At 37.2% G+C, this 16,076-nt stretch overlaps 1 gene segment (V, D, J or C); it reads left to right on the top strand.

The window, feature by feature from the left end:
* Window positions 1-10,733: 10,733 nt before the first annotated feature.
* LOC138825179 (immunoglobulin kappa variable 1-9-like) lies at window positions 10,734-11,181 on the top strand. The segment is given in 2 exon segments: window positions 10,734-10,788; window positions 10,901-11,181. Coding segments are annotated over 2 exon segments (336 nt in total).
* Window positions 11,182-16,076: the final 4,895 nt, after the last annotated feature.

Genomic DNA, 16,076 nt, shown 5'->3' with positions numbered 1-16,076 from the left:
CTAGATCACAGTAAATCATAAATATCCAATGATTATAAAAATAGGCTTTTGTTAGATGCATTTGCCAAACAGCAGAATAATGAATGTGTTCAGAGGCATTTAAGGTAGCTTGGCTACCTAAGATGGTTCTACAGGAAATTTGTATTAGATGCATTTTTTTGTTGTTGGTTGTGGGGCTTGAACTCAGCTTGGGTGCTCTCCCTCAGCTGTTCAGCTCAAGGCTAGCTCTCTACCACTTGAGCCACAGTGCCACTTTTGTTGCCGGAGTGGTTTATTGGAGATAAGAATATAACGGAATTTCCTGCATGGGATGGCTTTGAACTGTGATCTTCAGATCTGAGCCTCCTGAATAGCTAACATTACAGGCCATGATGGCCATTGTAATACAAGCCACTGGCACCCAGTTGAATTATACGCATCTTTGACAAATAACATATCTAACTTACAATGGATTTATCTGGATGTAATGATAGCATAATTTTCACTCTATGCTTGAATTTTTTAAAACCTTGTAATCGACATTCTATAGCATCTTATTAGACTCTACATATGTTTTGTATATGTATTTTCTATGTGTATGAAAATAGATGAATAATTCCTCCTTAAGTTGATGACCACCCACAGTGGGCAGCATTCCCAATGTAGTCTATTCTTTTTTAAATTCATGGCAATTTATTTTTGTGAGTTAATCTATTCCTGATCTCTCAGCATTATTTGAAAAGTTGCTTATGTGAAATCTTTAATACATTGGGAACTGATGTCCTCCTCACATTGGCAAATTGTGTCCTTCAATTATATTTTTCTCCATTTTTTCCCGAGGACTATATGTACTACTCATCTTCTTAAAAATATTTATTTTATTGTGATTATAAAGGTGAATTACAAAGGGATTATTATTATATGAGTCAGATGAGTACAGTGATAATGGATAATGAGGTAATTTTGTACTATCTCTTCTGTTCCCTCACTATCTCCCTGTCCCGCCCTCATGTCTCAACCTATGAAATATATAAAGTTGTGTAGTTCACTTCCATCCATGTCCAGTGAGCTCCCCTGCTGCCCCTATTCACCATTTTTACCTTGAATTCTATACAATTCTCTATTCCCTCAACCTCCTGAGTATGTACACTTGAATTCACCATATATAAAGAAAACAGAATCATCAAAAATTGAAAGAAGAAAGACAGATCTTTTGTTCTGTATCATTGAGTTCATTTAGATATATATGTATATATATATATATAATTTTATATAAATATGAAGAGGCATGTATACATTCAGCCTAATTGTTTTTCTCCTAAGAGTATTCTCTTTTGGTCTGATTTTGTGTACAAAATTAGAATCCTGTATGATTTATCATCACAATGTTGTCTTTTCACAAACTATATATACCGAGATTTCTCTTTGGCTCTTAGACTAAAACCAAGCAGTCCTCCTTTTGAACATTCTGTCCAGCAGGTGGCAGGATTTAGACACCAGTATCCAGTGAAGAAGATTAGGGGTAGGGCTGGCAACCTTGGAACAATAGGCTCTTCATATATTTAGCCAGTGATTTCTCCAGGCCCTTCACCTGCAGACCTCTGGAACACCAGAGTCAGCTTGTCGAAGTTCAAGATAGTAGAAATTTATTCTTTTCACAGGTAGAAAAAGCTCACACAGGCTTCTGGCCAAAGCAATTTTTCTGGTTAGGAGGATGAGCTATCAGTCTGCCTTGCTCCCCTCAATACCTATTACAGACAACTTCTCTGACATGATCTAGCTTTGAGATTGTCACAGACAGGAAGGAAGAGTCTGGGTATCATCCTATTTATTTGCAAGGGTGAGAACAAACTTAAGACCCAGAGAAGATATCATAACACTGGAAGACCAAAGAGAGAGAAACAACATAAATATAAAGCCATCGTGTCAATGTCCTTTCTCTTACTCACTGATATGGTTCTGACCAGCTTCACCAGGACTACATATTTCTTAATTATTAGTGTTCCATGTGAGGAAGCAGATTTTAGATAAATTAGTCTCCTTGCTTTTTTTGAATTATTATATGTCATCGTAAGATTATTAAACATAGTATGTATATTGAGTCTTTACTTTGTCTTCTAACTTTCACAATAATTTCCCTGAGTTACAGTGAAAGATTAGAGTTATGGCTTTAAAGAAGTGCTTCAGTGTGCCTCATCAGCTACAACCTTAGTACCTAGTACTAGGCATGGGTATCAGAAGAAATCAATGTTCTCCCAACCAACAGCTAGAAGATGGAACATATCAACTTCTGAGGAATACTACATTTTTTAAAAGGCTAGGGTCACTGTGATCCAGGTGCTGTAAGGAAGACAGCAATTGGCTCGAAAGAGCGTTACTGCCTAGCTAGCCTGCTTACCTGATTTGGTCTCTTGCCTGTTAAAACTGGGACAAGTTACAGACAGCATCTCTCCGCACCATTGCTGAATGGGAGGTTAGTGTTTTACTTTCATCCTCTATAATAAGGCCATGGATGAGACCATGAAATAAAATTCCAAAGGTAAATGACTGAGTGTTGACCTCAGTTCCAATTGTTGTACTGGGACAACGTAATTGGGTGTTGTGGGAATAACTCATATGGTGACTAATGTTAAAAGTGTTTGAAGGAAAGAATAGAAAATAAAAGGGAAGAATATTGGGGAAAAACTCTCTTTTAATCAAAGTGTATTGCTTAATTCCCTTCTTTAACCTGGTGGTTTGGCCCTTGTTAAGGAAAAGAGGAACTACATTGGGATGAGAGAGCATTTGTAAGGTGTAAGGTTTTATCTTAAACTGATTTCTTTTCAAGATGGGTATATTTTCATGTCACTTGTATACTGTCCTTAGTTCAAAATTGCCTGATGTAAATAAATTCTGCACAATTAAAACTAGCCATTTCTAGTATATTGTGAACCTGAGTTCAACCAATATGGGGAGAGAGGCAGGGCCTACTACATTAGAATTAAATACATGCGTACAGTGTTTACTTTGTGGGCTTGTATGCCAGACCTTTGGCTGATGGTGCACTTTTTGCAGAAACAAACATTGCCTTGCTGAGACAAAAAAGCCATCATTCTGATAGCCTGACAGGGACCAACTGAATCTCTGATAAGGACACAATATAATAACACAGGAGATTCTAAGAGTAAGTTTTTGGTTTTGGTTTTGGTTTTCTAACACCTGATACAGTGGCCTGTGATAAATTCTGTTGATTTATAATAAGTGAATACAACACTCTTAGACTAGATTTATATTAACTCTGCTGTAATCATGAAGTCATATAAAATAGGCATTGGATATGTGGGACCTCAGCAACATTGGTGATTCTAAAAACCACAATTATATGTCTCCCTGAATAATTCATACAATAAGTTCCAACATAGTTTAATCACAGCCATTCTAAGAGAGAAGTTGAATTTCACCACCATCAATATACAAACAGGTTATTAAAATTCTTATTACTACCCTGATTGGTCGGAATACCACAGGGTTTAACTCCTAAAAACCCTTCAAAACCTCAAAACACAGCTTCAGAATCCACTTGGTGTGAAGAATCATGGAGTGCCAGATATGATCACAACTCCTCTAAAATGATATTTTTGTTTTGGTATATGAATAAACAACGAAAGACATAAGACCTAAAGTCACAAGACTATTACTTCAGAGAAAAAATAACTAGCAAAGTATGATGAAGCTCCCAAGTGATTCTACAAAGGAAATTAGTCACACATTATTTTCAGAAAATCACATAGGCATAAAAATATAGCAATTATAAAGACTGAAACACTCTTCAAAAAGAAATGTACTCATTATTTGAACTATGTAATGGTAACACCTCTGTACATCAATTTCACAATAAAAATAAATTTTTTAAAAGTCTTAAAGATTGCTCTCCCAATGGAAATTTAAATAATAGAGATAGAAATTCTAAAGCAATTACATCTGTAATCAATTAAAAATTGTAAGATGAAAATTCAATTACTAGAATATGTATTCATATACATCTCCCAGAAGACATGCACCATAGAGCCTGAAAATAATAGAACATTCCTAAGTGACAGTAAAGAAAGCCTAAATAAATAGTAATGCTAGTGACATTCTAAAGGGACACTGTAATTGCTACTATCTCCAGTGAATCTCGGAATAGTTGGAGAGCAGCTATCACTTAAGGTTGGTAAAATCAGGAAAGCGTTGAAGTTTCAGTAGCAAACTGACAAAATGTCTTCTGAAAATAAAGATGTTAGAGAGCAAGACTCTATCAGTAAACACATGTAAACTGACACATTGTGTCATTTAAGTACAAGAATGTTTGTCTAGGATCCATTCTTTCCAAGTCTGAACTATGGTACTGAGAAAAGCTGAAAATTGAAATAAAGAGTTTTCTTGCTTCCTACAAGACAACAGATGCCATCTACCAGTGACAAGAAAGGCTGTCTAACACATTTCCTCTGCCCTGACTAGCGAGCCCAGGGCACGAAGTCTATATGCCTTCAGGATTTAGTAGCTCCTCCTGCTAACTCTCCAGTTCTCCCTCTGCCCCAGTGTCTGCCTGCAGGGATCGGTGCATATGAAATCACTTTCTTCTCTCTACTATATCTGAGAAGATGCCTCATGCAGAAACTCTCCAGAAAATGAGAGAGAAAAAGGTAGAAATAACTGCATTTGATGAGCTGATGATAGAGAATGGATAGGTGACAGCCAAGCGCCACCCTTGTCCTACTTAGCATTAATAACAAAGTCAAACAATGACAAGAGCTATGTGTAAACCACTCTGTAGTTTTGTTACAAGCTAAGTGATTTCACTAGGTCCATCTTTTAGCACCATTTGTCCATTTTTGCATACAGAATACATGAGAGTTTATTTTCTGTAGTTTTTTAAGAAAATAGATCCTATAATCTGATTCAGATGAGATTTTCTTGTGCATGTTCAGTCCAATGAATTTCTACATACAATTTATCAGAACATATAAATTATTAGTTTTTTGCATTTAATTTTTTCTAAGTTCAAATTGAACAAAATTGTTATAATTTTAAATTTCGTTACCAGATCATAAACATCCTCACTTTATTTGGGCCTCCTTTCATCTAGATGTATTCTTATATTTTAATATTTTATGTACAAATTATACCAAAAATAAAATGATTTTGGTATTTTACACGTAAATGTCATATCTTCCTTTATTCTTGATTTAATGCATTTGAAGAATTTTGGATACAGGAGGCCATATTGTTCATTTCACTTTTTTTGGGGGGGGGGTCAGTTTGTGGGGCCTGAACTCTGCGCCTAGGTGCTGTCCCTCAGCTCTTCCGCTCAAGGGTAGTTCTCTACCACTTGAGCCACAGTGCCATTCTGGCTTTTTTCTTTTTTGCTTATGTGGTGCTGAGGAATCGAACCCAGGGCCTCAAGCATGCAAGGCAAGCACTCTACCACTGATCCACCTTCCCAGCTACTCATTTCACTTTTGTATAAAACCTGAAGGTGATGTATTACTGTGTGTCATGATGGTTTTTCAAGTATCAGTCAGAGCTTCCAAGGAACTCTAGGATCTTCACAATTTATGATGTATAGGAAGCAATGGTAAGGGAGAAAGAAAGTCAGGAAAGGAAAAATGGATTGGAAAACCACACAGCAAGCTATATACTTCCTATTGCTGACAATAACTGAATCTCAACACCACATGGACAATAACATTGAGTTATTCTTAGTAAGATGATGGGCTGGGATTTGCATGGGGCTCTCCTCTCATCAACACTGAAGAAATTCTTAGGGTGTTAATTCTTGACATGGGTAATTTTGGTGGATATGCAGATGTCTCCTCTTTAGCTTCAACTTGATAATGAGACACATCCTGTCCAGTAGAGTCAGCACACACTTATTCAATACTGAGATAAGAGCATTGCCTGATAATAGAGCTAAAAATAATGTAGAACTTTAAATCGTCCCTGAAACTAGATTCTGGTTGGATTCTTTATGACCACTTCCCATGAAAGTTTGGCATCTGGAAACATAGTAGGAGAATGTCATAATAAACATTATGTCATAATAAACTAATGTCATAATAAACATTAAGCATCCCAGAGTCTCCAGGCTCTAGGGTGTGGACACTGAAGGCAAAGATGGTTGATGTTCCTAAGGTGATGAACTAAAATGGGGAGAAATTCAAAGAATAGATGATGAAATCTATGTCCAAATTTTACTCATACCCAAAACCATCTCAATGTTTGTCTACCTGCACTAGCTTGACAAGAGATGCAGACTCATTGTTAGAGATAAATGGTCAGCTTTATATGCCTCCTTCCTATTATGTGGGAAAAAGAAAACAAAATACTGGACAACAACAACAAAAATAGGCATTTATTGAGAATGGAGAGATTGTACAGAGAGTACAAAGATGTTTGCTAACGTGAACAGGTTTAGCATCACTAATCAAACTTTCATTGTGATAGTTATAATTGTCACAAATAGCAGAAGATTGACTTAATCTAGGAGATTCCAAATAAAGAAAACATAAACTCATTTAATATGGGACAGGAAAGAAACCTTCAGAATGAGAAGGCGGTGAACCTCTAAGTGAATCACATTGGAAGAATTATGCAGTGTGCTACTTCCCATAATCCTATTACGTTTTCCAATAAATTATCACTTTACTCAAAAAGGCAAGATTATTTAAAATGCATAAAAAGTTTGAAATAACTCAAACTAAAAATGGCAACAATGTGCAGATTCTGTCAGTAACAAAATATTACACACTTACCATACTGAGCAACAGATTGCAGAATTAAGTTTGAAGTTCCACTTACATGGAAATTCAAAGCTTCCTTCCTAATATACAAGAGCTCTATCACATGAGCCATTGCCTATCCATTTTTATTTTTCAGACGGTATAATGCTTGTATGTTAATTAGTCCGACAATGCACTCTAAACTTCAGACTTTGTTTTCATCACTGGATGAAAAATTGAGTTTGGAACTTTCATAAATAAATGTTCACTGAAACTAAAAATGAGGATTGGACTTGGTTTGGGAAGGATACTAGACATCCCCTTCCTCCATGACTATCAGCCAGGCATCACCTTGAGCCCCAAATATTATAAATCGATTTAAGTTGAAATCCAGATGGAACTGAGACTTAAATGCAAAGTTTCATCTGCAACCACCATTACCTTATGCACTACACAGCCCCTGGATGTTTACAAACATCACTGGGATTTCAAAGAGGGTTTCTCTGGAAAGCTCTTGAGAATTTATTAGGCCATTAAAATGTTAGTCAAAAAACCATCAGGTTCTGAGGCAAGTTCCTACAAACACCAGCAGGAAGGTTGGATAGCAGTTGGAAATATATTTAATGCATTTAAATCTACAGGTCACATTGATCCCTCAGAACTCTGACCCTTTTCTCAACAGTCTCTTCATCCTCCACAGGGCCAGAGCCAAAGCAAAGGAGCCCTAAGGCAGTGAGACAATTCTTTAATCCTGTCTTCATCCTGATTGCAAATTCCTATGAGTGAAAGTCATTGGTTTAAAATTAACAGTCTTCCTTTTCCAAATGGCTGAATCTAACAGTGTCCTTTAAATAATTAGAAGTTTGCTATTATTCTCATCCTGAAGATAAACCTTCAATTCGATTTCCTCAGGAATTTACCACAAATGCTTGTGCCTTCCCCCTCAAAATTGGAAATAAAGCAGTATTTAAACAGGGACACAATGGTACTAGACCTTCAGAACACCTGTGTTTTTATTGCTTGAAGGTGTCAGATCTGAACTGATGGGCATAATAAGTAGAGAGCAGCCTCTCTCATTTCAGGGCCATAACAGAAATTATTGTGCACATGTGATTAAGAAAGAGATGTATTAGGATGAGGGAACAAGCATTTATGGGAAGGAGGTTAAAAGGAAGTGATTTGCCCTGAATTTGATCTGCAATGTTAGGAAGGCATAGTATGCATGGATGTACTACAGCCCTTTGATAACATGTGGTCTTAAGTCCAAGATTAAAAAGTCTAGCTGGAGATAGGGGCATATCACAAATACTGAGGTAATTTCGGTCTTTTCTGGTAGCAACAAGCTTTGTTTCAGCCCCTTACCCATCAAACCACAGGACATGGATCAATCTAGCAGAATAAAAGGCACAGACTCTTGTGAGGAAAAATTTCATTACAGCCCTTAATTACCTATAATAGGTTTTAGAATTTTTTTAAGGTGTAATTCATATAAATCTAAAGCTTATGAAATACGGTCTATTTTATATCAATATTCTTTTTTTATCAATATGCTTTCAATGCAAATGCACACAGAAAAGCAGTCAACAAATTCATTTTAAACTATGCAGATTCTTACAATAACAGGATGTGTATGTTAAATACATTGAGTGACAAAGTGGAGAACATATTCATTTTGTCAAAGCTTCCTGACTCCTACACATCAGCCAATCCCCATCCATTTTTAATTTTTAGACAGGTGTCATGCTTGTACCTTAATTGGGCTGGCAATGCACTTTCACATTGATATTTTGTATTCTCATAATAAGGAAAAATTCAGGATGAACTTGGGTTAGGAATGGTTCAAGATTTCCCTTTCCTCCATGAACATAAACCAGGCACCACTCTGAGCCCCAGAGATTGTAAATAGATATAAGTTGAGTTCTAGATGGAACAATGCCTTAAAAGATAAATTTCTACTGCAGTCCTAATTTCTTTATGAACTGTACAGTTAATAGATGTTTACAATTTTCACTGGGATTGCAAAGAGACTTTAGAAAGCTCTTGACAATGTATAAGGTCATTTAAGATATTAGAAAAGAATCAGGTGTTGAGACAAGCTCTTCAAACACCCAGAGGCAAGGCTGGACAACAGTTAGACATCCATTCACTGGATCTGAATATGCAGGTCACATAGATTCCCCAGAATTCAAATCCTTTCTTGAATAGAGTACCTGCATCCTCCCCAGGAAGGAGATAAGAACACAGTATCTGGGGCTCTGCCATCCTGTTCTTAGTCTTTTTTCAACCCAATTACAAATTCCAAAGGATGAAAGTCATTGATCTTAAAATTAACAGACCTCATTTTCAAAGTTGCCACATCTAGCAATCCAATTTAAATAATCAGAAGTTGCCATCTTGAATGCTTAGCTTATTCCAACCAATTCAGTTACTTCCCGAACATATCTGTGCCTCCCTCTTACACCTAGACTACTGCAGAAACAAAGAGATATTTTAAATTATTCACAATGCTTCTCAACCTTCACAGCAGCTATCCTTTCTCTCATTGCTACTTTAGGGTACTAGTTCTGATCTGCAGATATAGAAAGTAGAGGTGAGCCCCTATCATCTCTGGGCAGTAACAGAAATTTGGGCACATGTGATAAGAAAGAGATGTAAGAGGACTAAGGAACAGGTGTTTAATGGGATAGAGTTTGATAGTTATTTACCTTGAATCTGATCTGGAATGTTAAACTGGTACTGGAACTATGGATGTCCTACAGCCATTTTGAGAACAAGAGCCACTAACACAGTATGGCATTTGAGAAAATAAGGCATTAAAAATCCATAAGGGAGCTGGGCACTGGTAGTTTATGCCAGTAATCCTAGCTACTCAGCAGTCTGTGATATGAGGATCACAATTTGAAGCCAGCTGAGACAAGAAAGTTGATGAAACACTTATTTCCAATTAACTACCTGAAAAACAGAAGTGCGCTCTAGTTCAGAATGGTAGAGCACTTAAGCCTTGAGCAGAAAAGCTCAGGGACAACGCCCAGGCCCTGAGTTCAAACAACACAATGAAAAAAAAGTACATGGTCATTGTGGCAAGTCACAAATAATGAAGTAACTTTGGTCTTTTCTGGTAGCAACAAGCTTTGGCTCCAGCCCTCGATCCATCAAACCTCAGGAAATGTCAAACTTGAACCAGTACTATACTTGCTTTTAATAATTTTCTATCTTATGAAGTAAACTAACATAAATAAAGAAGAACTTGACTCAGTCTTACATCTACTAAAGGAGAAGCCAATATTTTTTTGGGTTGTAGGGCTAGAACTCTAGGTCTGGGTAATGTCCTTCAGCTCTTCGGCTCAAGACTAGCGCTCTACCACATGAGCCACAGCACCACTTCTGGGAATTTTTTTGGTGGTTTATCCGAGATAACTCTCACAGATTTTCCTGTCTGGGTTGGCTTTGAACCATGATCCTCAGATCTCAGGCTCCTGAGCAGCTAGGGTTACAGGTGTTAGCCTGTAATCATATTTTATCTTGTGTTTATATGTGTGTTTTGGAATAGACTGAAGCATGAGTTCCTCAAAAATATAGCAGCTTATATTTTCTGCACTGTCAGTCACATGTTGCAATGTATAAAGAAATTAGAATAGTTTAAATGAGAAACTATTTTCTCTAATGTTCTGAGCTTCAAACACTCAATTTTCACCTTAATCCTCTCTTTCATGTCATTACATAAAACTGAGATTAAGACACTCAAGTAAACCAGGATTTCACCCTGAAGGCACCAATAAATACATTCATAGGACAGAGGATTGATCATGACTTGTGATGTGTAGGTAAATCACATTCTCTATTCTAAACTAAGATACTTGGGCACCATAGACTTGTGATGATTTCCTGACATGAGCTAGTCTTGTAGCTGTTTCCATCTTTTTTGCATATGCCAAGATCACAGCCCACTGTCACAATGACTTCATATAGACTGTTCATACCCTGTTGAGCAGTCAGTCCCAGTCAGCACCCAGCATGGACATGAGGGCTCTTGCTCAGCTCCTGGGGCTCCTCCTGCTCTTGCTTCCAGGTAAAAAAGGACAGCATTTCTCTATCCATTATGGCATGTGCTGATTGGGCTTCAGGGAAGTCCTGTAGTAACATGAATAACTGGGTATTTGCTTTTATGTTTCAAATTCCAGGTGTCAGATGTGACATCCAGATGACCCAGTCTCCACCCTTCCTGTCTGTATCTCCAGGAGACAAGGTCACCATCTCCTGCAGAGCCATTCAGGGTATTAGCAATTTAAACTGGTATCAGCAGAAACCAGGGAAAGATCCAAAGCTTCTGATCTATTACACTTCAAGGTTGGCCCCTGGAGTCCCATCCAGGTTCAGTGGCAGTGGATCTGGGACATATTATTCTCTCACTATCAGGAGCCTTCAACCTGAAGATTTTGCCACTTATTACTGTCAGCAGTAAGCAAGTATACCACCCACAGTTATACAATCCATAACATAAACTTCCCAGGGAAGCAGAAGTGAGAGGCTAGGCTGCCCCAGCTGAACTTTCTGGTTCCTCTACCTGTTTACAGTGCTTCTCACATGCAGCCTAGCTCTGACAACTATTGCAATCTTTTCATTCAACTTTCTGCAAAGGCTCCTCTGTGTCTCTGTCTCATTTCTCCTCCTCTCCTCTGTGTCTCTGTCTCATTTCTCCTCCTCTGTCCCTTAAAGCATAGATATGGCCATAACTCTTCTCAGATAAGGGCATCCTTTGTGATTCACATAGTAAAACACAATCTAGCCAAAATTCTCCAAGCAGGACTTGTTTTAATATAGTAAATGAGTCTAATCATTAGCTTCTGTACTCCAAGTTAAATGGACAAGTTGGAACTAGGAGTGAGGAATTCTCCAGTTCTGTGAAGCTCTCCTAGGGTTTATGCTACATAAGCCTGGGATTCAACAGACTGTGGGAAAAGCCAGTGTGAGCTGCTGATGCTCTCACCTGACCCAGCAACCACTCTGGGGGATTATCCAGGCCTCAACTCTATGAAGATGTCAGCCTGGTTATGACACGAAATGCATAAACCCCTAATGCTGGAACTCTGCAAGAAACCAGAGAAGGAACACGGATTTTCACTTCTACAGCAAAGGTAATGATCATAATGATGGTTTGAGATAGCTCACAGCCCAGGATCATCACGATATCCCAAATCCTCAGAAATATTCCCCCTCAATGATGTCATTAGAATTCATTTAAATTTGATTCTAAGTTTTGTCTACCAATCTGAAATCATAAAAATAAAAACATAAAACTTCATTAAGTCTTGGAAGAAAGTATAAAAGCTGAAAATTGTATAAAACATCACAAGTTGTTCAAGCACTTACAAAGGAACAAACAATTAAAAGAACTTCCTTAATAAAACAAGTGAGATATAAAACAATACAAATATAAAAATAGAAAATAAATTGCTTGGTTTAAGATTTGATTTCCTGTTATGCACAGGTGACTCATACTTGCAATCCCTGCTAATCAGGAGGTTGAGATCTGAGGATCAAGGTTTAAAGCTAGCCTGAGCAAGAAAAGCTATGAGACTCTTATCCACAAATAACTACCAAAAATCCAAAAGTTGAGCTGAGGTCAAAGGCACAGAGTGCTAGCTTTGAGCAAAAATGAAGATCAAAGACACCTTCCAGGATATATGTGAAGACAGATAAATAAGATATTGACATATGTGTATATGTATATGAATATATAGATATAGGTATATATAAACATTCATGTATATATTTATATATTATAACTATATATATGTATATGAATACACACATATGCATATATATTTATTTGTATATATATATATATATATATATATATATTTCCTTAGGATTATGCAGAAGCATTTTAGTTTGAAGTGTTTCCCATTGTCATTTCTTGCCCCATATCCAACAGGATTCCTGTTTATAATTACCTGTGACCTTATCTTCAAGTATTTTTCCTTGATTTCCTAGGGTTGTTTTAAACTTTCATGTCTCACACTAATATCTGATCCACCTGGGATTTTATTTTGAAATTGTGAGATCAAGGAAATATATACTATATTCAATATGTAGATACCCAGTTTTCCCATCCCCAATTTTTGAAGACACATTCTTTTTTTTTAATTGTGAAAATACCATATAGAGGGGTTACAATTACATGGGCAAGATAATGAGTACGTTTATCAAGCATTGGTGCCGCTCCTTTGTTTCCCCTTCCCATTCCTCCAAAACTCCTCCCCCTGTGGCCCCCCGTAAACACTGCCCCCACCTGCACAAGTTGTATAGCTCATTTTTTTTTTTTTTAGATTTTACTTTATTTTATTTGTGAACATGTTGTACAGAGGGGTTACAATTGCATGGGCAGGATAATGTATACATTTCTTACCAAGCACTGCAGCCTCCTCCTTTGTTTACCCTTCACAACACTTCCCAGCCTCCCCCCTCCCCCCTCAATCCCCATCCTTCTCCTTCTCCCCTTCCTGCCTCCCCGACTCCGACTTTGTAAAGCTCATTTTGGACATGACAACTTGTACTTCTCACTGTTGCAACAGGTCCACCTGTATCCCTAAACAACTGGTTTTTCCCCATCTCCTCAACAAGTTATACTGACATCAAATATAGTGAAAGCAGGGATTATAGTATGGGGGAGGGACATACAAAGCAACAAAGAGATAATCTTATAGATGCATTAGAAACACATGCATGAAAGAAAAAAAACATTAAAATACATATCTAAGGGTTTATTTTCCTAACATCACATTATCTGACCTTTTCTGCTTATTCATACATATACTAGATATTGAAAATAAGGGAAACCATGGGACCTATGTTTCTTTGGGGCTGGCTTACTTCACTTAATATAATTTTTTTCCAAGTTTTTCCATTTCCTCACAAATGGGGCAATGTCATTCTTTCTGATGGAGGTATAGAATTCCATTGTGTATATATACCACATTTTCTTGATCCATTCATCTACTGAGGGGCATCTGGGTTGGTTCCATATCTTAGCTATGGTAAATAAAGCTGCAACAAACATAGTTGTGCTAGTAGCTTTAGTGTCGTCTTGTTTGTAAACATTTGGGTAAATGCCCAAAAGTGGGATTGCTGGGTAATAGGGGAGTTCTATGGGAAGTCTTTTGAGGAACCTCCATACTGCTTTCCAAAGTGGTTGAACAAGTTTACATTCCCACCAACAATGAAGTAAAGTTCCTTTCTGTCCACATTCCCTCCAGCATCATTTGTTAGAATTCTTGATTTTTGCCGTTCTAACTGGAGTGAGGTGATATCTCAATGTTGTTTTGATTTGCATTTCTTTTATGGCTAGGGATGTTGAACATTTCTTCATGTGTCTATTGGCCATCCTTCTTTCTTCTTCAGAGAAGTTTCTCTTTAAGTCTTTCGCCCACTTATTTATTGGGCAGTTGTTTCTTTGCGGATTTGTTGTTGGGGGCTTTAATTTTTTGAGTTCCAAGTATATTTTAGATATGAGACCCTTGTCCATTGTATGGCTAGTAAAGATCTTCTTCCAATCCGTAGGCTTTCTATTGATCTTGCTAAATATGTCATTTGCCCTGCAGAAGCTCTGCAACTTCATGCAATCCCATTTGTTCAACCTTTCTTTGATTAGTTGTGTTTCCGGGTCTCTATTCAGAAAATTTCGGCCTGAGCCAAGGAGACCTAGGGTTTCTCCTATTCCATCCTGTAATGTTTTCAGAGTGTCTGCTTTGAGTTCAAGGTCTTTGATCCATTTGGAGTTGATTCTGGTGCAGGGTGATATATAAGGATCTAGCTTTAGTTTTCTACATGTAGTTAACCAATTTTGCCAGCACCATTTACTGAAGAGGCTGTCTTTCTTCCATTCTATTTTTTTAGCTCCCTTATCGAAGATTAGATGACTATAGGTCTGTAGGTTCATTTCTTTGTTTTCAATTCTATTCCATTGATCCTGAGGTCTGTTCTTATGCCAATACCAAGCTGTTTTGATTACTATGGCTTTATAGTAGAGTTTGAAATTTGGTATTGATATTCCTCCAGCAGTGTTCTTTCCGTTGAGGAGCGTTTTTGCTATTTTGGGTCTTTATTGTTCCATATGAATTTTTGGTTTGCCTCTTCTATTTCCTTGAAAAATGAGGTTGGAATTTTGATAGGTATTGCATTGAATTTGTAGATAGCCTTGGGAAGTATTGCCATTTTCACGATGTTAATCCTTCCAATCCAGGAGCATGGGAGGTTTTGCCATTTTTTAAGTTCTGTGTTGATTTTCTTTTTCAAGATTTTAAAGTTTTCATCATAGAGGTCCTTCACTTCTTTGGTTAAGTTAATTCCTAGGTATTTTATTTTTTGTGGGGCTATTACAAATGGAGTTGCTCTCCTAATTTCAGCCACACTTTTCTTATTGTTGGCATACAGAAAAGCCATTGATTTTTGGGGGTTAATTTTATAACGTGCTTCTTTACCAAAGTTTTGAATCAGTTTGAGTAATTTGGGAGTGGAGTCTATGGTATTCTTTAAATACAAGATCATGTCATCTGCAAAGAGGGAGAGTTTTATTTCTTCTTTCCATATGTGGACCCCCTTTATTTCTGCATCTTGTCTTATTCCTGTACCTAAGCATTCTAATACTAGATTGAAGAGAAGTGGAGAGAGTGGGCATCCTTGTCTTGTTCCTGAGTTAAGAGGACATGGCTTTAGTTTTTCACCATTGAGTATAATGCTGATTGTAGGTTTTTCATATACAGCCTTTATTGTATTGAGGAATGTTCCATGGATTCCTAATTTTTCCAAAACCTTCATCATGAAGGGGTGTTGGATCTTGTCGAATGCTTTTTCTGCATCTATTGAGATAACCATGTGTTTCTTATTCTTGCTCCTGTTTATGTGATGAATAATATTAATTGATTTGTGTATATCGAACCAGCTTTGCATCCCTGAAATGAATCCTGTTTGATCGTGGTGTATGATTTTTTGGATGAATTGTTGAAGTCGATTGGCCAAAATTTTGTTGAGAAGTTTTGCATCAATGTTCATCAAAGAAATGGGTCTATAGTTCTCTTTCTTTGATGAGTCCCTACCTGGTTTTGGGATGAGGGTTATGATGGCTTCATAGAATGTGTTTGGTAGTGAGCTTTCTCTTTCAATTTCATTGAATAGTTGGAGGAGAATTGGTGTGAGCTCTGCTTTGAAGGCCTTGGAAAATTCCGCTGTAAATCCATCTGGTCCTGGACTTTTCTTAGCTGGGAGGTCTCTTATTGCTGTTTCTATTTCAGTGCTTGATATGGGCCTGTTAAGATAGTTTAACTCATCATGGTTTAGTTTTTGCATGTCAATATTTGC

Source organism: Dipodomys merriami, unplaced genomic scaffold (genome assembly GCF_024711535.1).
Source record: "Dipodomys merriami isolate MVZ:Mamm:240054 unplaced genomic scaffold, mDipMer1.0.p SCAF_136, whole genome shotgun sequence".
In the NCBI taxonomy this organism is placed as follows: domain Eukaryota; kingdom Metazoa; phylum Chordata; class Mammalia; order Rodentia; family Heteromyidae; genus Dipodomys; species Dipodomys merriami.
This window is presented reverse-complemented; position numbering and strand designations above follow the sequence as displayed.